The 21310-nt window shown below is 41.0% G+C and overlaps 1 protein-coding gene across 2 annotated transcripts in view; it reads right to left on the reverse strand.

Moving 5' to 3' along the window:
* Window positions 1-3373: 3373 nt before the first annotated feature.
* The window catches only part of ALDH1L2 (aldehyde dehydrogenase 1 family member L2), a 67291-nt gene continuing 49354 nt past the window's right edge, over window positions 3374-21310 (reverse strand). For both annotated transcript variants that reach the window (XM_030320428.1, XM_030320429.1), the window contains 8 exons: window positions 16533-16620; window positions 15958-16051; window positions 14265-14364; window positions 13558-13656; window positions 10925-11090; window positions 9074-9179; window positions 6197-6396; window positions 3374-4103 (listed from right to left, as the gene is read on the reverse strand). In XM_030320428.1, the coding sequence (XP_030176288.1) occupies window positions 4048-4103; window positions 6197-6396; window positions 9074-9179; window positions 10925-11090; window positions 13558-13656; window positions 14265-14364; window positions 15958-16051; window positions 16533-16620 (909 nt within the window). In that variant the 3' untranslated portion in view covers window positions 3374-4047. The remainder of the gene's footprint in view (window positions 4104-6196; window positions 6397-9073; window positions 9180-10924; window positions 11091-13557; window positions 13657-14264; window positions 14365-15957; window positions 16052-16532; window positions 16621-21310) is intronic.

A 21310-nucleotide genomic window follows, 5' to 3' on the forward strand; every position in this document is an offset into this window, starting at 1 on the left:
GGAACGGTAAGTGCAAGGGCCCTGGGGCAAGAGCTTGATTCGCTTCAGGAACGAACGTCAAGGCAGCTGGGGTGACTAGACAGAACAGGAGGAAAATTCATAGGAGATGAAGTCAGATGTGGCAAGGAGCAAGATCGATAGGACTTTGAGTCCAGTGAGTACACTGGACTTGATTCTATTCGAATCGCAAGGTTTGGGCAGAGGAGTGACAGCATCTGATTTAGACTTTGAGCAGAGTTACACAAGGAGGCATGAGGAAGACCAGCTGCGGGACCTGAGCAGTCACCAGCATCCGCGAAGAGGACGGCTCGGTAGCCGTGGAGCCAGTAAGAAGAGAACCTCGACGGACTCATTTTTCTCAGACGTGAAGATTAAATCAGATAGCATTTACAAAGTGCTTAGCGCCGCGTGTGGCCCACAGGAGGCCCTCCATAAATGACAGCTGCAGTTTCCGTGGCCGAAAGTAAAGGCCAATCCTGAGGGTGGGGAAGGGGTGCTCATACCTAGCTAGGGTGGCAGATGGTTTCAGCACCAAGGGTAAGCACTGTGTTCCTCACAAGGGAGAGCACAGCGGAGAGACCCTTAAACCGAGCTGGGGTAGGAAGGCGCAGAGGGTGCGAGAGCAAAGGGGACTGCTTTAGCAAAGGCGTGTGGAAGAGGATTAGAAGGGCCTAGAGTGTCCACACCTCCCCACGTAGGTGACAGATCACAGCTTTATCCTTCAGTTTAGCCAAATCATGATCTGAAAGAATAGTGATCATCTTCTTAAAAAGGTTTTTTGGGGGGCGCCTGGGTGGCTCAGTCGGTTGAGCGTCCGACTTCAGCTCAGGTCATGATCTCGCGGTCTGTGACTTTGAGTCCTGCGTCAGGCTCTGTGCTGACAGCTCGGACAGAGCCTGGAGCCTGCTTTGGATTCTGTGTCTCCCTCTCTGCCCCTCCCCCGCTCATGCTCTGTCTCTGTCTCTCTCTCTCTCTGTCAAAAATAAATCAACGTTAAAAAAATTTTTTAAGTTTTTTTTTAAGTAATCTCTATGCCCAACATAGGGCTCGAACTCACAAGACCCTGAGATCAAGAGCCGCACCCTCTACCTACAGAGCCAGCCAGGGGTCCAGAAGAGTGATAATCTAATTATTCCCTGTGTTAATGAAATCGCCTGGTAGGCTGTGGGTCATTCTGTTCCAGTTCGAATTCACTGGAATTCCATGCAGGCTTTGATTCTGATCAGCAGTCAGATATCAAAACAAGCTGGTAGGAACTTTAGCACTCGCTGTGGCAGAAGGCTTTGCGCATCTCTCCAAGCAGGGGCTGGAGGAGATCTGCGCATCCCATGAAGATATTTGCAGGGGTGTGCGTGGGAATTTGGGCGGTAGAAGTAGGACAGAGGGGGTCCACAGCTTCTATCAGATTCTCAAAGAGGTGTGTGGCCCAAAGAAGATTAAAAACACTGCTACTGAGATTAATAGGGAGAAACATCAGTCCAGCAGAAACAGTCCAAAAGTCCAGGATTTTGTTTGCCATTTTTTCTGTTATTAAAATATTTGATAAAGTGATATTTTAGTTCACGTGAAGTCAGTTAAAACACTGCATTTAAAGGTAGTTCCTCTGTGGGCACCTGCGTGGCTCAGCCGGTTAAGTGTCTGACTTCGGCTCAGGTCAAGATCTGACAGTTCGTGGGTTTGAGTCCCACGGTGGGCTCTGGGCTGACAGCTCAGAGCCTGGAGCCTGCTTCAGATTCTGTATCTATATCTCACTGTCTCTTTCTGCCCCTCCCCGACTCTCTCTCTCTCTCTCTCTAAAAATAAACCTTAAAAAAATTTTTTAAGTGGTTCCTTTCTAATAGGGTATTATGTTAAGTGAAATAAGTCAGTCAGAGAAAGACAAATATATGATTTCACTCATATGTGGAATTTAAAAAACACAACAGATGAACATAAGGGAAGGAAAAATAAGATAAAAACAGAGAGGGAGGCAAACCATGAGAGACTCTTAAGTACAGAGAAGAATCTGAGGGCTCCTGGAGGGGACGTGAGTGGAGGGGGCTAAATGGGTGATGGGCATTAAGGAGGGCACTTTTGGGATGAGCACTGGGTGTCATATGTAAGAGATGAATCACCGGGTTCTACTCCTGAAACCAAGACTACACTGTATGTTAACTAACTTGAATTTAAATAATACTTTTTAAAAAAGTGGTTCCTTTCTAATAAGGCTTTTGTCATTTTATTCAAATATGAGCTGTCAGTTTAGACTCAGAATATTCCTACTGATTTAGAATTCACCTGTGCCAAGCTCTGATGGTAAATGAGCTATTGTATAATAAAACACGCTTATAGGCAAAATATGCTTGCTCTATTGATCATGGCAGGATCACTCCTGGTATCCTTCCCTTTGGATGTTTTCTGTCTCGGATTTGGTTTGTTGATTGGTTCCCTACATTCCCTTTATGTTAAGCTACTGACTCTCCAAAGTATCAAGGATTAACTAAGGGGTCCTTCGAATCCAGAGACAGGAATGTTCACTGAAATTTTATAAAAGGAGGAGTAATAGAAGTTAATTTCTCCAACCATCTTCCAGCGACACTGTGATTCAGGAACTCACCTTCCAGTCACATGTGGATGGTGATAATTTGCTCACCGAATATTTTTGTCTGACAACGGTCAATCTAGTGAGTCCTACATGGATTATAATAATTCCCATTTCTCAGGCACCGACTATGGTCCAAACACCTTGTCGGGTGCGTTCTGCATCATATCATTCTATTGGCTCCTTCCAGCACCTAATGAGATAAAGACCTTATCCCCATTTTATAGACACCAAGGCTCTGAGATATTGGGTTACGAACTTGCCCGAGATCACACAGTCAGCGATCACACAGAAGATCCGGTAGGTAGAGAAATCGAAAACGAGATGTCCTAGGAAGAATGAATGAGCTGCAGAAAGAAAGACAGTCCTTTTCCTCAGACCATTGCCAGTTTTCATTACAGGGCGTTTTTCCGGTGCTGCTACATCAAGCACTGGGTCAGAACAGTGGCGTACAGGAATCAGTGACTCCTGAAAGGGGTGGTAGGAAAATTAATTCATCTGGTTAGTTTATCTCAATATATTTTTAAAATAGTGATGGGGGGACAAAGTTAACTTCTCTTGAGAACCATGAACAAAGCACAGTGCAAGGTACTTATATTATTGTGTTGACTCCTCAAAATAAGGCTCCTGAGGAAGGCATTACTAGCATTACTATCTATCCCCGTTTGACAGATAAGGAAACTGAGGCTCAGAGAAGTTGTGTAGGTTTCCTCAAGTCACATGGCAGGATGGTATTACATGGACCAAGATCAGTCTCCAAAGGCTACTATATTCTATGTCATGCTGTAAAACTCACTTTTTAAAAGCTATTTATTAGAATTTAAGCTATTTGGAGCCAGAGATAATGTCATTAAATTCTGTCTACTGCTCACAACATTACATAGTACCCCATTCCTAGAAGAACTGTTTGTGGGTTCATTACCCATCACAGTGGGTTGAAAAATAGAACATCAAAAGGCACAAAGATGTATCTTATTTCCAAATATGAAAAAAAAAATTCATTTCACATTCCTTATAGGATATACTGTTCCATGAGAGCAAAATTATAGAAAACCCTTTTAACAGCCCCATAGGTATAGTTTGGAGGTTAAAATCTGCACATTATTATGCAAAGTTTCCCCCAAAATGCACCTCGTGTAGTACAACCGGCTGATACTGGCTTTTTTCAAGATGAACAACGGCTAGATTAGTTGGGGAGAAAAAGCAGCTTGGCGGTCTATAAATACATGTGAGATACAACATAGTCAAAACCCAACAACTGCAAATCATTTGAAAGTATAAAAGGTGCAGTAGAAAACACTCAGGCACAGGTGTAAATGCTTAGACATGTGGTCTGACCCCCTTGGTGGTCCACGTGTGGATTTTTCAACTCGAGGCTCCTCCTTCAGCACATCCAGGCTCCTCAAGTGTGTCGAGAGAGTTGAGGAGTGAGGCTGTCTGCAGGGGGTTCCCGACGACAGCTCTCTCTAGTATTCCAGCGTCACAGTCTTGGTTTTGAGGTATTCGTTTAGAGCTTCCTCACCTAGGGAAGAGACAAGCAGTTCCTGGAGCATTGTTCGTAAGTGGATGTGATGTCATCAGAATTTTGGACACAGGTGTAAGTGTATCGATCACCGAGCAGCTAGAACGTGGCCGAAGCCAGGTCTTATCAAACTGTAAAGTGCATGTGAGTCACCTGGAGACCTTGTGAAACGGCAGTGCAAGCCCTGAGATTATGCATTCCTAACCATCACCTGATGGTGCAGATGCTCGTGTCCACGGACCACACCTTGAGGAGTAGGGGCTTAGCCCACCTATCAGGTCTACTGAGGAACAGTGTTGGCTTGGTCGGTCTCCACCACAGACCTTTCTCCCTTATTTCCCTGCCTGATGACAAACTCTTCATCTCCATCCTTTGCCCATTTAGGCTGAGCAGAAGCGGCCAACATACGTCCTTCGGATTATATTAAACGAAGCAGAACTGAGCGGAAGAAAGGAAGTTTGAGACCCTTCGGTGTAATCTTATTTTAAAGATAAGGATGATGCAGTTTTCCTGGTTTACATTGTACAGAGAAGAGCATATCCAGGCAAACAAACAAACAAACAAATAGGTTTGCTTTCTGTTTCTATCCCATCTTGAGCTAGTACAGTTGTCGATTTCTATGGCAGTGAAAGGGCATGAATACCGCAGTGCAACTAATGAGTTTATGATCCTGGAAGTTGAGCTAAAACAAGGCTTCTTAACCTTACTGTAGAATTACCTTGGCGAGGTTTTAAAACTCCTGATCACAAGTCCCACCCCAGACCAATTAAATCAGCATCTTTGTATTTTTTAAAGCTCCCAGGAGGGGTGCCTGGGTGGCGCAGTCGGTTAAGCGTCCGACTTCAGCCAGGTCACGATCTCGCGGTCCGTGAGTTCGAGCCCCGCGTCGGGCTCTGGGCTGATGGCTCAGAGCCTGGAGCCTGTTTCCGATTCTGTGTCTCCCTCTCTCTCTGCCCCTCCCCCGTTCATGCTCTGTCTCTCTCTGTCCCAAAAATAAATAAACGTTGAAAAAAAAAATTTAAAGCTCCCAGGTGACTCTAATCCAATGTACAGCTAGGGCTGGGAACCCCTGAGCTTAGGGAGTTTAAAACTGGGAGAGAAAGAAACTATTTAGGCAAATTCTATTGTTTTATAGTAAACACTCTTTATCTTCAATTCAATGGGATTTAGAATGAGAGACCCCTTTTTTGCCGCAAATACATTATCAAAAGTCGCCAGGAAAGAGAAGATGTGAAAATACCCCCCAAATTAACCAAATGTATGTTAGGGGACTATAATTTCAGTAAGCCATGAACATTTCAGCTTTTGAAACAACACGCCAGACTGGCTGCGGGGAGTAAGAACATGGGCTCTGCAGCCAGACTGCCTGGCTTGGAATTCTCTTTCCAGCAGTGGCTGGCTACATAACTCTGGGCAAGTTCCCCAACCTCTCTGAGCCCCAGTTTCTCCATTTATAGAATAAAGATAACAATAGCACTTACCTCCCAGGGTTATTGTGAGGCTCGCTTGTGCTACTACAGGCAAAGTAGTCAGCACGAGATCTGGTCCATACGTAGGTAGTGTTCAAAGGAAGCTATTACTTGAAATGTGATAGTGTCATTGCCCACAAAAAATGATCTTTCGGACTTTTTGCAACCCTAAACATAACTTCCCAGACTCCCAGAAAACCCTGCCAATTGCAGTATTGATTCTGAAAGACCGCCAAGCAGCTCACAGACAAGATTTATTCTTGGAGCTAGCTGATTACTGCCCTCCACTCATTTTTCTGTCTTGATTCCACTTCGTCCCACAAAAGCTAAAACAAGTTCATGATGAATGTCAGGTCAAAAGCCAAACATATTTTAGCTAAAAGATAGTTTCTTTTCAACATTAATCTTCTTTTAAAAACACCTTTCCACACATGCGGTTTGTGTGCTTTTGTGTAGGTATGTTAAATAAAAACGTTTCGCATTAAAAAACAAATAGTGCCCATAAAAACCCAGGGACAGCTGCCATATAGGAAATGTCCTTCAAAGCAATACACAAGGGTTGCACAAAACATAAAGCAGACTTCTCTGCGACAGTAGAACATGCAGTAGAAAAGCAGAGCATACCTAAGTCTTTCCCAAAGCCAGATTGTTTAACCCCACCGAAAGGGGCGGCCACGTCCGTCTTGTTGTAGGTGTTAACAAAAACAGTTCCCGCTTCTAGTTTCTCGCTCACGTACATGGCTTTATTTATGTCTCTTGTAAAAACCCCTGAGGCCAAACCGTACTCTGTGTTATTTGCTCGCTGCAACACTCCATCGATGTCCCTGCAAGATGTTTGCAGGAAGACATCATATCACTGAATGCAAAGCAAAACACTCTCATGTCATGTTCTACTCCTCCCCCCCCCCCCACGCCATGCTAGAAACGGAAAAACGTTACTGCCAACTGGCTTGAATTTTTATAAATGAAATAGTTCAGGCTTACACCAAAAGAAACTCCCAACAAGATATTAGAACTCTAGCATTATATATTTCATGTATATATCATGCAACACCTTTTAAAATCTAATCTGAAGTCATCTTTTCCATTTTCTTCTTGGTTCTCCTTCACGACCTCTCACTTCCTCCCCTGTCCCTGGAGTCCTACTTCTGGATACATTCTCAGAGCACCCCCGCTGTTTCCCTCCATCTCTCCAGATTTTGCATACAGCTGAAGGCTCATTCTGTGCCTCGCCCTGAAGCCTTCCCAGCTCCCACCAGCGCCACTGTGGAGGCAGTAGGGTGTAGTGGCTCAGAGAGTGGCCTCTTGACCTTGGGCAAATGACTCCTTTGTTAATTGCAAAACACTGCAAGAATAATAAAAGGACATTTCTTGTTGTCTCAAGGACGAAATGAGCTAATAGTGCCTGGAACACAGTACATGCTCAATAAAAGCCAGCCATAATCAGGGAACATGTATTCCTCCAAACTCAATATTTTGATTTAACTCTTTCTGTATCTCTGGTTCACCTCCCAGCTACACTTGGCGGCTCCCTGAGGGCAGGAATGACATTTTATTCTTCTTCATACCATGGTGTTAGATCATCAAATGAGAGTGAATTCAATTAATAAAATTCCATTAAAGGAGAGCAAAATTACTCCTTAAATCATGATTCCCCTGCCTTTGGACTCAGTGTGTGTGCACTCCCAAGAGAGTGGAGCCTGACCCTGCTCATCTCTCAGTTGGGTCCAGTTCCAACGTGTCTGTCACAGTATGAGTGTCCCATCCTAATGTTTAAAACTGCATGATTTTCTACAGCATGGCCAGTAAGTGCAACCCAAGGATTTCATCTGGCGCTTTGGCAAAGAAAGAGGATCTGTCCCCAGACTGGAGGAAAAATTAATCGTGCTCAAGATTAAGAGACAGCACGTGCTTCAGTGTGGTGGCTTCTGAAGAGATTTTCAAAGGTAACCTCGGCTACATACAATTTTAAACTCGCACAAGAAATTTGGAGCTGAACTTAGAGTGAACTGAGGCTCTGCTAAAACTCTCAGACTTCTTGATGCATTGCACGTGGTAGGGACCCAAATATTTATTGACCAGCCTAAGGCAGAAAGATGGCTTTATGCCATTATTTGTTGAGGACTATCGAGATGACACGGCTTCATAAGACACCTTGGTCTATTTCTAGGATAATAACAAGCATACCAGTGGCAACAGCACAATAACAAACATATCTTATTTAATTTTTAGAATGACACAAAAGGATAGATGCTATTAATAACATCACAAAGAAACCAAGGCTCAGAGTGAGTAAGTAACTGGCCCAAGCCCATAGACGAGGTCAGGTGCAGAGGCAGGCTGCAGACTCCACCCACTGTGGCTGCCTTTGGCCCTCTGTGGTTGATTGCCCACGTCCTTGTCTGTCTCCCTCATCAGCTGGTAAGCATCTCAAGGAACTGTGACCTATCCGGTTTATATCCTGCAAATCTGGCTTCTAAAATCTGCATGTTTAACACAAAGACTATCCTATGGGAGGAACTTATGAGGAAAAGAAGGTTAATAGGGCATTCTTGGCTCCCTGTGTCAAAAGGTTGCTCACTATAGCTTAGCGTCCCCAACTATGTCTTACAATATGTCTATCGAAGATCAAGAGCGGCGGCTGGGTGGCTCCGTCAGTTAAGAGCCTGGCTCTTGATTTTGGCTTAGGTCATGATCTCAGGGTGGTGGGGCTGAGCCCTGCAATCGAGCTCTGCCCTGAGTGAAGAGCCTACTTAAGATTCTCTCTCTTTCCTCCTCTCTCTGCCCCTCCCCCACTCGCTCTCTCTAATAATAATAATAATAATAAATAAAATAAATAAAAGAGCAAGGAGTCCTTTGAACTTGGTGTTCTGGGTTTTTTTTTTCCTACTTTCTCATTGGTTGAAGGAAAATTCAAGCCAGAATTCTGAAGAATTTTGCACAGCATACCATGAGAACCTACTGTATTAAATATTCTTGTATGCGCCCAGTTACCATATGACCCTCTTTGATATGCTAAACACTTTGGAAAGCTTCCTGTACTGTAACAAACCAGTATATCATTTATAGTTGATTACATGGGGATTGTGGACATTGCTATAAAAAGTTGAGTGTCTGCTTTCAGGTACATCACCCCTATGAAGGCAGTGCTCTTTCCTTGGGAAAATCACAGGCTGCCTTCCCCAGGAATGTGAATGTGAAAACTAGTTTTGTTATTCTCAGTTATTCATCTTGTTCCAGAGACGTTGTGAGTATTGGTTGTACACAAACTAAAATTTAGTCAGCTAAAGTTCCATACCGTCAGCCATTAATTTAAGCTAGGAAGCAAAAATATATAACAACCTACATCGGTTACCCTTCTCTTCTAATTAGTTAAGTCAGTTATTGTCATATAATTGAGAATTACATGTTCACTGATTTTATGGCCTGTATACAGCACAATGGCGGATTAAAAAACACTTATCTACCCAAAACCTGTTAGATCGTGCCTGAAAAACATACCCATTTTGGAACTTAGAAATGACCATAATGGGCCCAAATGATTCCTCTTTGGCAAGATACATGTGGTCTTCCACATCTGTGAACACAGTTGGTTCCATAAAAAAGCCTATTTGAAAAACAGAAAAGATCATCAATTATACGGTAATTAATTTTTAATTAACAGTTTGCCCATTTAATTACCTTATAATTTTTTTCTTCCCTTCGGGGTCAATAAAACCAAGACAACTTTCATTTTCCTACTTGGCATTAGCATTCCTAGATTCTTATTTTTTAATCTGTTTCTTAACAAAAATTTCAAACATATGTCAAAGTAGAGAAAGTAGTATAGTGAATTGTAAAATAAATATTTTCTCCTATTTTGCTATCTTTGATTCATTTTATTTCCTTGCTGGAATAATTGAAAGCAAATTCCAGAGATCACAACTTTCACCTCCAAGAATTTCAGTACAAATCTGTAAAAAAATAAGGATAAAAAAATTTTTTTTTAATGTTTTATTTATTTTTGAGAGAGAGAGAGAGAGAGAGAGGGAGAGAGAGAGAGAGTGCGAGCAGGGGAAGGGCAGAGAGAGAGACAGAATCTGAAGCAGGCTCCAGGCTCCGAGCTGACAGCACAGAGCCCAACGCGGGGCTCGAACTCACAAACTGTGAGATCATGACCTGAGCCAAAGTCAATGCTTAACCAACTGAGCCACCCAGACGCCCCGAAAAAATTAAGTATTTTTTTTAACTTCCCACAATACATTATCACATCTAACAAAATTTGTGCTAATTCCTTCTTCATGGTTTCTATTTCAAATGTTTTTTCTCAAAAGTACCTTTCTTACAGTTGATTTGTTTGATTCAGGCTTCAAATAAGTTCTACACATTGCATTCACTTGTTAGATCTCTTAGGTGTCCTTTCATCTAGAACCTTTCACCCCTTATTTTTCATGCCATTGACTTGTTAAACAGATGGAGTCAGTTGTCCTGCAGGATATGTTGCATTTAGATTTGCCTTTGTTTCCTTGGGATGATATTTAATTTGTTCCTTGATCCAGGCACTTGGGTGGCTCAGTCAGTTAAGTGGCCGACTTGGGCTCAGGTCATGATCTCCTGGTGTGTAGGTTGGAGCCCTGCATTGGGCTCTGTGCTGACAGCTCAGAGCCTGGAGCCTGCTTCAGATTCTGTGTCTCTCTCTCTGCCCCTCCCCTACTCATGCTCCGTCGCTGTCTCTCAAAAATAAATAGATGCTAAAAAAAAATTTAAAAGCAATTAATTGTTCCTCGATCCCCTTTATTTCTCAGAAATGGAAAGTTTGACCTAAATTCACAATTAGATTCAGGTTAAACATTTTCGGCAAGAACACTGCAGAGGTGATGCTGTGTGGTACCTGTTGTATCCCATAGGAGACACATCAGACCTGGATGTTCTGCTTTCACTGTTGCTAAGAATGACCAGGGGCTCCCAGCCGGTGACAGCTTGACCTCTCCATCATAAAATTGTATTTTTCTCCTTGAGACTGGCAAGCCATCCTGGGTGAGAAACTGAGACCTTGTATGTACTCAGCTCCCCCCATCAACCTCTCTCCTGATAACTTTAGCCTCCCTTGATGATAACTGCCTCATCAATCAATTCACTCAATTAGGGGTACAAAGTGGTGATTTTTCTATCATTTTTTTTCTACGTTAATTAGCAGGCACTCTTCTGTTAAAAAAAAAAAAAAGTCTCCCTTATCAGCTACTCAGGGTACTGAGACCTTTGGTTCATACAGGAAACATAGACAAATGTTACCTTTTCCCCTGCTAATGATCAATTTGCAGAGTAAGGTGTTGGAGCACAATCCCAGTATGCCTCCTGCGGAGGTGGTCTTACCTGGCCTTTGAACTTGTCTTCCCCCGTACACCAAGGTGGCCCCCTCTTTCACTCCAGCTTCACAGTATTGCAGAAGCTTTTCCAGATGGGCCTTATGATTTTGGGGCCCGTGATCGGTAGATCTGTCAAGTGGATCACCAATTTTCATCTTTTTAATTTCTTCCACCTGTTTGTCACCCAGTTCACAAAACACAATTGACTGTTAATAATAATAATGGATACCCTCAGCTCAGCTTCTACCGTGTGGTGGCTGTTGTACTAAGCTGTCAAAAGATGTGTTGTCTTTTAGTCTTCACGGAAGCACTGGAGGTGGGTATTCATTGTTTCCATCTTACAGATGAAGAAACTGAGGCTTAGACAGGGTAAGTGATTTAAGACACACAACCACTAAATATAGTAGTTTTCCTGACTTGAAAGCCTAAGCTGTTAGCCACTAAGTTCTAACAGACTATAAGCTATGTATGTATGTTACATTCAAATTATCCTGAGTGTTAATCCATTAGAATAGCAGACCTGATGTTCTGGAATTTTTGTTAACACAGCACACTTTTACTCTTCAGGACAGAAGAATTTCTGCAATGGCCACGTTGCTATCTTTTTTTCTCCCCACCAAATGTAGCAGACTGCCCTTGAGACATTTTCATGGTATAGTCATGCCAGAGGAAGTGCTAGAATGTTCTGATAAAAAAGCTATCTTTGTTGTGCAATGTTCATCAGAGGCATGTCTTTGTAATCATTTCCCATGCACCTCACTTACCTTAACCTACTTTTGCATTTTCTTATTTATTTATTTTTAATGTTTATTTATTTTTAAGAGAGAGAGAGTGAGGGAGGGGCAGAGAGAGAGGGGGACAGAGGATTCAAAGCAGGCTCCATGCTGACAGCAGAGAGCCCCATGTGGGGCTTGAACTCATGAACTGTGAGATCGTAACCTGAGCTAAAGTCAGACGCTTTACCGACTGAGCCACCCGGGGGCCCCTGCATTTTCTAATGTTAAGTCCATTTCCAGTAAGAAGAAAGAATGAGAGTTACCATGACCCAATAGGGCCCTGAATTTGAATTTAGGCCTAGCAAGAATCTCTCAGTAAGTGCTCAAGAAATAGTTGCTGAATGAGTGAATGAATACAGATTACATGTGTAGAAAACATGTTTATTGATGGGCTGATAAGGTAGACTCTTGACATTTCTGGTCTCAGCATTTGAAATGTCAACAAACTAATTGCAAAAGTTCTGTAACTTTTATTTTACCGTGGCACAAAACTGAATTACAGGGGTGCTCAGGAGGGTAGCCACTGCCCTCCATAGGTCTTCTTGTTTTCTTTTCTTTTTTTTTTTTTTAACCATTTTTATGTTTATTTATTTATTTTGTGAGTGAGAGAAACAGAGAGCACAAGCAGGGGAGGGACAGAGAGAGGGAGAGAGTGAGAGAGAACCCCAAGAAGGCACAATGATGTCAGCGCAGAGCCTGACATGGGGCTCGATTCCATGACCCTCGGATCATGACCTGAGCCGAAATCAAGAGTCAGATGCTTGACTGACTGAACCACTCAGGCACTCCTGGTCTTCTTGTTTTCCATTCTCATGAAGAAAGAATGTCTTTTCTTCTTGGGAATGGGGAGAGGGAATTGACCCTAAAAAAAAGAAGCTGGGTGCTGGTTTTTCAAATACAAACAAATTCATGATTACTGTTACCATAATAATGGCATACTGTATTATAGTTTAGTTTATTTTAGCCACACAATTCGTGTTAGTAGTTCTACAAATGGCTTCTTTTGGTCTTATGTTTATAAAATCATGACCAATCTATAAGAGGTGTGTATGTATATATGTATGTATGCATGTATGTATTTATCTATACATTGTAGTTGAGGAAATGATTGGCTGTCTGATTAACAGTGCATTGACGATTTGCAAGGATCCAGTAGTATATCTCTCTTAGTCAATTTAGGAATTTACAAAAATCTAGGAGTATATTTCCCATTAGTCTCAAGGATATAATTTACTATAAATGTAGAGCAAGGTATAGATAATAAAAACTTTTAAGGTTTTTTTTTTTTTTTTTATAGAGACCTATACCTTTTTACTATGAGAAACTGCAAATATATAAAAAAGTAGACAATAACATGACACCCCATTTACCCATCATCCAGCTTCAACAATTACCAACTCTTGGCCAATTTGTTCCCTTACTCACCTCTTCCCCTCCTGGGTTTTTTTTTTTTTTAATTCTTTTTTAATGTTTATTTCTTTTTGAGAGAGAGAGAGGGAGTGGGAGAGGGGCAGAGAGAGAGGGAGACACAGAATCCAAAGCAGGCTTCAGCCTCTAGCTGTCAGCACAGAGCCTGACATGGGGCTCAAACCCATGAACCACAAGATCATGACCGAGCCAAATTCAGACGCTTAACAGACTGAGCCAGCCAGGTGCCCCTATCCTCCTGGGTTACTTTGAAGCAAAGTCTACACATCATACAATTTCCTCTGTAAATATGTCAGAAAGTAGCTCTAAAAGGTAAGGACTCTGTCATTTAAAATATGGCAAAGTACTAGTATCCCACCTAAAAATTCATCAATATCGCCAGAAGTACTTTTCAGGTAAAAGCAGTTTCTATAAAGCAAATTGGAAGATGTCTTACCACTCTTGTCACAAATTCATCGTGGATGGCTTCTTCCACAAACAAGCGCCCGGCTGCAATACAGTTCTCTCCTTTGTTGAAAAATACTGCCCCCATGCCCTTCAGCAACAGAAGAGAAAATATTAACAATACTTCAGATTGTCATAAGATCACACACACTGAGAATTAGATGTTGTTGGAAGACAGCAGAAAAACAAAAGTCAGAGCCAATGCCTTGGCCTAGCTAATGATGGGAATTGTCTAGAGATACTCAGTTTTGATCTAGCACGATTTTAGGGATTTTGTTTCTCCTTTCCCCCTTTTGGTCTAGGAGCGCTTAAAAAAAAAAGTGTGTGTAACAGTAAGGATAAACCACTAAGAACAAATTTTGTGTTGTGAGAAAATCTATATTATTTGATACATTTAAATGTACTACTGGTATACCAGATTTTGCTTTTAAAATCTTGACATCAGTTTGTATAAATCATGAATGCTTAGAAAAGACTCTCTTATCCCCCAAGTTTTAAATACAGCTTAATGATACAAGTGTAAAGGTACTATTTTTTTTAATTAAGTGATTTAAATAGTCCTAAATCTAAGCATCAAGAGAGTGGCTTCTATTTATCACCAGACAAAACCCAATCTCATTTTGAGATTTCTGATAAAAAAGGAGATGAGACATGTTTTAGAAGTAGGCACCTATTTAGGGAGATTTGTCCCCCTCTTACCATTCTCACAGCCTTGTCAAGTTCACAGTCATTGAATATTATAAGTGGGGATTTGCCACCAAGTTCAAGGGAAACTTTCTTCAGGTTGCTCACAGCACAGCTAGAGGAAAATAAATGGGAAATGAGCATTCTCTCGCGTGGGCCTTTTTAACTCTAATTTACCACTTAGCATGGAAAATATAATTGAGCCTCAGAAATATTAAGAAACTTATTCAAAGACAAAACACAAATGGTTGAAGGGTAGTAGCTGTTGAAGCCCAGTGATGAGCACATGGGAGTTCATTCCATGATTCTGTGTGCTTTGTAAATATTAGAAAGTTTCCATAATAAAAAGCTTTTATAATTCTGTCATTCAATAACTAGAGATCCTTATGGATAAATTTAGATTCCTTAAGAAATCTGGTTACATAAAGCCCTGGCAAGGAATTTAACCTCTAGCCAGATTCCTGAAGCATTACAGAAACAAAATATCAATTTTTAGAAGTACATTATTTATTTCCCCCTATTCGCAAAAGTATTGTTATTTAAAACATTTAAAAATACCCCCAAAAACTCAGAAAGAAGAAAAAAAATCACAAAATTCCATTCCATGGCTTCATATCCATGTTTTCACCATTTTGACATACTTATTTTTGGTCTGTGTCCAACCACAGCCTTTGCCTTATTTAAAATTGTTGTGATGACCCCATATGTACAATTTTATACCTTAGTTTTCTTTTTTCTTTCTACTTACCTTTTAACAATATTTTTCAATATTATTAAAAATTCTCCATGAACATGATTGTGCGGACCTCCATTACACTGACATCCTTTTTTTTTTTTTTTTTTTGAGAGAGAGAGAGAGAGCGCGCGCAAGTGGAGGAGAGGGGGGCAGAGGGGGAGAGAAAGAATCCCAAGCAGGCTCCACCTTCAGCTTAGAGCCCAACACGGAGCTTGATAACACAACTCAGGGATCATGACCTGAGCTGAAGTCAAGAGTCCATGCTTAACCGACTGAACCACCCAGGCATCCCTACACTGACATACCTTAACCATGCCTTATTTTGGACATTTAGATTGTCTGCAATTTTTTTAAAAAACAAATGTTACTGCATTTTAGGAATTCATTTTATAAATAATCCATATTTGCCATTTATATGTCTCTTCAGTTTCTTACTTATGCTCTAAGACCAATTTGGGCCACAGCTTTAGTATGCAAAAATTTTTTGTTCTGGATTGTCATAGCTACCAGTAGGGTGTAGAATTCCAATATGGCTCTAGTTTTATGGACTATGGGCTTTATGCTTTGGAGAGTATTTTATTATATGAAAATATCTCAATACCCTGCAGTGATAAGTAGATTTCTCTTCTAAATCTGATGTGGGTTTTCTCCTTGCAAACACATTTTTTTTTTAAGCTTATTTATTTACTTTTGAGAGAAAAAGAGAGAGAGAGCACACAAGTGGGAGGGGGCAGAGAGAAGGAGAAACGGAGTCCCAAGCAGGCTCCGCACCATCAGCGCAGAGCCCTATGTGGGGCTTGAACGCACAAACCATGAGATCATGACCTGAGCTGAAATCGAGTCAGATGCTTAACCAACTGTGCCACCCAGGTTACCCCCTCCAAACACATTCTATGTAAAAAAGCAAAAAAAGCATAAACAAAAACCTGGTTTACTAGGATCTGCAGCAAATCAACACGCTAAAACCAATACCTCTTCATGATCTGTTTGCCAATAGCAGTGGACCCAGTGAAACCAAGTTTACGGATATCAGGATGTTCAGAAAGGCGTTGCCCAGCTATGCCACCTGTAGAATCAGGGAGGAAAACATGAATTAAAACATTATTCAAGTTCTTACGGTGAGAGTGACTTTGAATTCATTGAAGTAGATTTCTAAGCTTTCTTAGTTTCACATTTTCTATATTAATTACAAATTGAAAAAGTCTAAATAATGTCCTCCATGCAATTATCAGCCTCCCAGAAGACGGGTAAGCCTTGGTTTTTCATCTTCCAAGGTAATTTTTAAAAATTGAAACAGGCCACCTTACGGTAGTTTTACAACGTTGTTCAATTTCTGCTCCTCCCACCCTACTCACCCACCGTTATATTTCTACTCTAAGATTTTTAGCACATGGTAAATATATTTATCCTTAAGTTAATTATTTGGTAAATTGTATTTAACTTTAATATATGGTAGTTACAAGACAAGACTCTAGAGGGAAAATAGTCGCTCAGCTACTCCTGTACCATTCATTACTTACAGCCAAGTGAGTCCTTTGATGGTTTACCTGAGCCTGGGATGATGTTGATTACCCCCTTGGGAAAGCCTGCTTTCACGGAGAGCTCAGCAAACTTCAAAGCGGTCAAGGGCGTGACCTGAGCAGAAGCAGACCACAATTACCTTCTTCAGACCCTGTCTTGTCCTTTAGACTACTATCCTGCTTTTCCTTTCTGGTCGTTTTATTTTTTCTTTTATTTTGACATAACTTCAGACTTACAGCAAAGTTGCAAAAATAGTACAAAGAATTCCTATATATCCATCACCCAGGTTTCTCAAATGTTAACATTTGACTACATTTGCTTTATCCTCTTTTTCTTTTTCTTTTTCTCTGAACTGTGTAAGAGTAAGACATAGACATGCCCCTTCACCTGTAAATACTTTTTTTTTTTAATTTTTTTTTACATTTATTTATTTTTGAGAGACAGAGCACAAGTCAGGGAAGGACAGAGAGAGAAGGAGACACAGAATCTGAAGCAGGCTCCAAGCCATCAGCAAAGAGCCCGACGCAGGGCTTGAACTCACAGACCTGGAGATCATGACCTGAGCCAAAGTCAGACACTCAACCAACTGAGCCACCCAGGCGCCCTTCACCTGTAAATACTTTTGTGTGTATTTCCTAAAAACAAAGAGTTCTTTTACATAACCACAGTACAATGATCAAAATCAGAAAATTAACAACTCATTAGAAAACCTTATTTACAGGCCTTATTCTGTTTTCACCAATTGTCCCAGTAATGCGCATTGTAGAAAAAGGAAATCCAAGATCATACGTGGCCTTTCCATGTCTGTAGTCTCCTTTAATCCGGGAGAGTTTCTGAGTTTTCTTTTATGTTTCATTTCCCTAACATTTTTGATAAGCACAGCCTAGTTATTTTTGGACAACGCCCCTTCATCTGGATTTGTCTGCTGTTTCCTCATGATTCAATTCAGGTTGTGCACTTGTTCAAGTGCAAGAACTTTGGCAAGACCACAGGACTGATGCTGAGTCCTCAGAGCACCATCTCAGGAGACACATGCTATCAAATAGCCCCAATATTGGAAATGTTAACTTTGATGATTTGGTAAAGGGGGTCTGCTATGTTTCACCACTGTAAGTTACTCATTTATATTTTGTGATTAATAAATATATTGTAGGAAGAGATTTCAAGACTATTTAAAGCCATGATTAAACAATTGGAACTTTCACCCTGACGTTGGGAAGGTAAGTGGGGTTGGATGTTGAGTTCAATCACCAAGAGAGCTTCTGGGTTGGCAAATGCATCTATGTGATGGGAGGGTGGTGCACCTGAACTCCACAACCTGAGCTCCTGTGCTCATGATCCTTCCAGACCTCAACCTATGTACCTTTTCATCTGACTGTTGGTTTTGATCCTTTATAATAGAGTCATAGTAAATAAAGTGTTTTCCTGAATTCTGTCAGCTATTGTAGCAAATCACACCCGAGGAGGGGATCATGGAAACCTCTGAATTATAGCCAGTTGGTCGGAAGTACAGGAGGCCCAGGGCTCACATTGGCATCTGAAATGGAGGCAGTCTTGTGAAGACCCCTTCACCTCTGGGGTCTGTGCTAAAGCTCAAGGTAATTAGTGTCAGAATTGGCTTAAATTGTAGAGCACCTAGCTGGTGTTTAGGGAGTTAAAGAATAGGTTGGTATGGGGGGGAAGAAAAAACCCCACACATTTGGTGTCAAAAGGGCTGTGAGTAAAAAAAAAATTCAGAATTTTAGAAACCAAGATCTGGACACTGTTGTTGCTTCTAGGCCTTCTCAGGAGACAGAGCTGGGGGATAGCTATATGTTTGCCCATACACACATAAGTCTATCTATCTGTGTGTCTGTATCTATCTTCCTATCTATCATCTATCCCCACATACACCAGATCCATTTCTTCACCACGCTATCTAAATATATTAAAACATATGAATTTGTGAATACCTCCATCCGATATCTCAGGGTTCATTCAATCTTTTTCCCTTTTTGCGTGTGTAACTCTCTTCTCCAACACTGAGAGACATGGCTTCCAATAGTTACAAAACATTTACTGATTTGCTCAATCCTTAAATGTATAGAGGACAATTTGAGAATTATTAAGCTATGTCCCTATGAAAAAGAAGCCTACTAACTAGAGTTCAATACTTATTTACAGTGATTTTGCCTTTAGACTCAGGGCACATAGTCCCAATGTCTCTCAAAAGTTACTTGGATTAATGTTTCCTCACTTCCCTCAACGGGATCATGTTACTCTTCTGAAATGTGGCTTAGTGCATTTGTTTTTGTTTGTATTCAATTTTAGGGATTTTGCCCCATCTGGGTTGATCATATTTCTTTTCTTTTGTGGTTTGTTTGTTGTCATTGTTGAGTATGGGAAATATGCTTCCAAAAGTGAGGAATATACAAAAGGTACAGTCAGAGAAATGTTATTCCCTGCTCCCCTTCCCTCTACCCCTTCCATCTGGTCTCCTCATAGCCTGTAGCTAATCAACCTCATTCGTCTACCGTGTATCCTTCCTATGTTTCTTTTGTTCAAGTGAACAGATACGTATCTTCTTATTTTCCCTCCTTTTTTACACAAAGATGGCATAATAGAATCTCATTTTTTTTTTAATTTTTTTTAACGTTTATTTATTTTTGGGACAGAGAGAGACAGAGCATGAACTGGGGAGGGGCAGAGATTGGGGGAGACAAAGAATTGGAAGCAGGCTCCAGGCTCTGAGCCATCAGCCCAGAGCCTGACGTGGGGCTCGAACTCACCGACTGCGAGATCGTGACCTGAGCTGAAGTCGGACGCTTAACCGACTAAGCCACCCAGGCGCCCCTAGAATCTCATTTTTAACATCGATTACAGCAGTGCATAACTCAGAAGCAAAATGAAAGTCATAATTTCCACACTTAAAAACCAGTGCTGATTATGTCTTTGTTAGTGTAGTCCCAATGAATGGAATGTGCAAGAAGATCCATGGAGGTGTGAAAAGAGAATAGTAGAGCTTCTATTTAATGGACAAAGATATGCAGTAAGTCATACATAACTAACATTTATTATATGGCGGGATCATGATACTCTCGCTCAGTCTGAATGAAGGCCAGAAGGTCATGGGTCACAAAGGTATGTCCTAGGAAAGAACAGGAGTTCACAAGGGCAAGGGAATGACAGTGATTTCCCTACTTGCTTATTTGCTTTCAGAATATTGCCACATGTTGAAGTTTATTGGCCTGGTTACATGGATTCACAGACTATGTATTGTTATATATTATTACTTTAACTAACCCAGCCTTCATAAAACGGACAAGTGGCTGAAAAAGAAACTGCATAATAAATAATACTACTACCAAGGCAACAAGCAAACAAGCAAAAGGCAGGGCTAACACTTTCCTTCTAGTAACACATCCACTGCAGTAACCTGGTGAGGTTTAAAAAATGGCCATCTAGTTAAACTCAATGAGAAATTGGTCTTAAACATTTGAAATCATCAAGAAGATATCTGAAACAGTAGATTTACATCTACTCCAGTTAAAGATGGTCCTAGCCCAAAGGGTATATTATTATGACTTTGTATGAAACCACAACTAGAAAGACATTTAAAAACTAAGTACCCTGGATTAATGGTAGTTCTTTTTAAGTAAGAACAAAAAGATTTTATATCATTAATAAATAAAATAAAACAAATGGTTTAATCTTTATCTCTTTCCTTTTCATTTCTATTGGCTTTCTTCCATTTGGCTGCTCAGTTCTCCCAGCAGGACTGTCGGTTTAAATGATGTATAGGAAAGCATCTAGCAGTGTTCTGGGCAAGAGTAGGTCATTGCTAATGCTCTTATTACATTAATAAAGTGGTTGGAATCTGTCAGACCTGTGGCCAGTCCAGGCCACAGGAATCTGTACCTTCCTCTCAGGTTAAAGGGAAAGAGAGACCTCTGATTCAGTCCTCCTGACATTCACACAGGGGCCTTAATACTGGAAATGGTTTCATACTATCGTTATGTAATATTATACAATAAAATAAAAAGATATCAGGGCACTTGGGTGGCTCAGTCAGTTAAGTGTCTGACTCTGGCTTCAGCTTGGGTGGTGATCTTGTAGTTCATGAATTCGAGCCCCACACCAGGCTCTGAGCTGATAGTGTAGAACCTGCTTGGGATTCTCTCTCTCTCTCTCTCTCTCTCTGCCCCTCCCTGTCTCTCTCTCTCTCTTTCTCTCAGAATAAATAAATAAACTTAAAAAATAAAAATAAAAAGATATCTATAACAGAACAACAACTTTGGGTCTTTCATTTACAAGATTAAAATTATCATCAATCACTAAACTGTCAGGGTTTTTTTTAAGTTTTTTTAAAAAATGTATTTATTTTTGAGAGAGAGAGAGGCAGAGAGAGAGGGGGAGAGAGGAACCCAAGCAGCCTCTGCACTGAGAGCACGGAGCCCAGCGCGGGGCTCAATCCCACAAACCGTGAGATCATGACCTGAGCAGAAATCAGAGGAGTTGGACGCTTAACCGACTGAGCCACTCAGGCACCCGTAAACTCAGTCACAAGTTTTAAGTTGCGTTGGAGTCAGACTGTAATCTCCATGGGAACAGAAACTTTGTGCGTCTTTGTCTTATAGATGCCTGGCAATTAGTATACCCTCAATGCATGTTCATAATTTTTGAACATTATATATAATCATTGGAATTCTTCACTATTTAGCACTCTCATAGGATACCATTTAGTGATTCTCAACCCTGACTGCATCTTAGAAACAAATGTGAAGCTTTCAAGCAATACTAGTTCCTCAGCTCCAAACTAGACCAA

Source organism: Lynx canadensis, chromosome B4, assembly GCF_007474595.2.
Source record: "Lynx canadensis isolate LIC74 chromosome B4, mLynCan4.pri.v2, whole genome shotgun sequence".
Taxonomy (NCBI): domain Eukaryota; kingdom Metazoa; phylum Chordata; class Mammalia; order Carnivora; family Felidae; genus Lynx; species Lynx canadensis.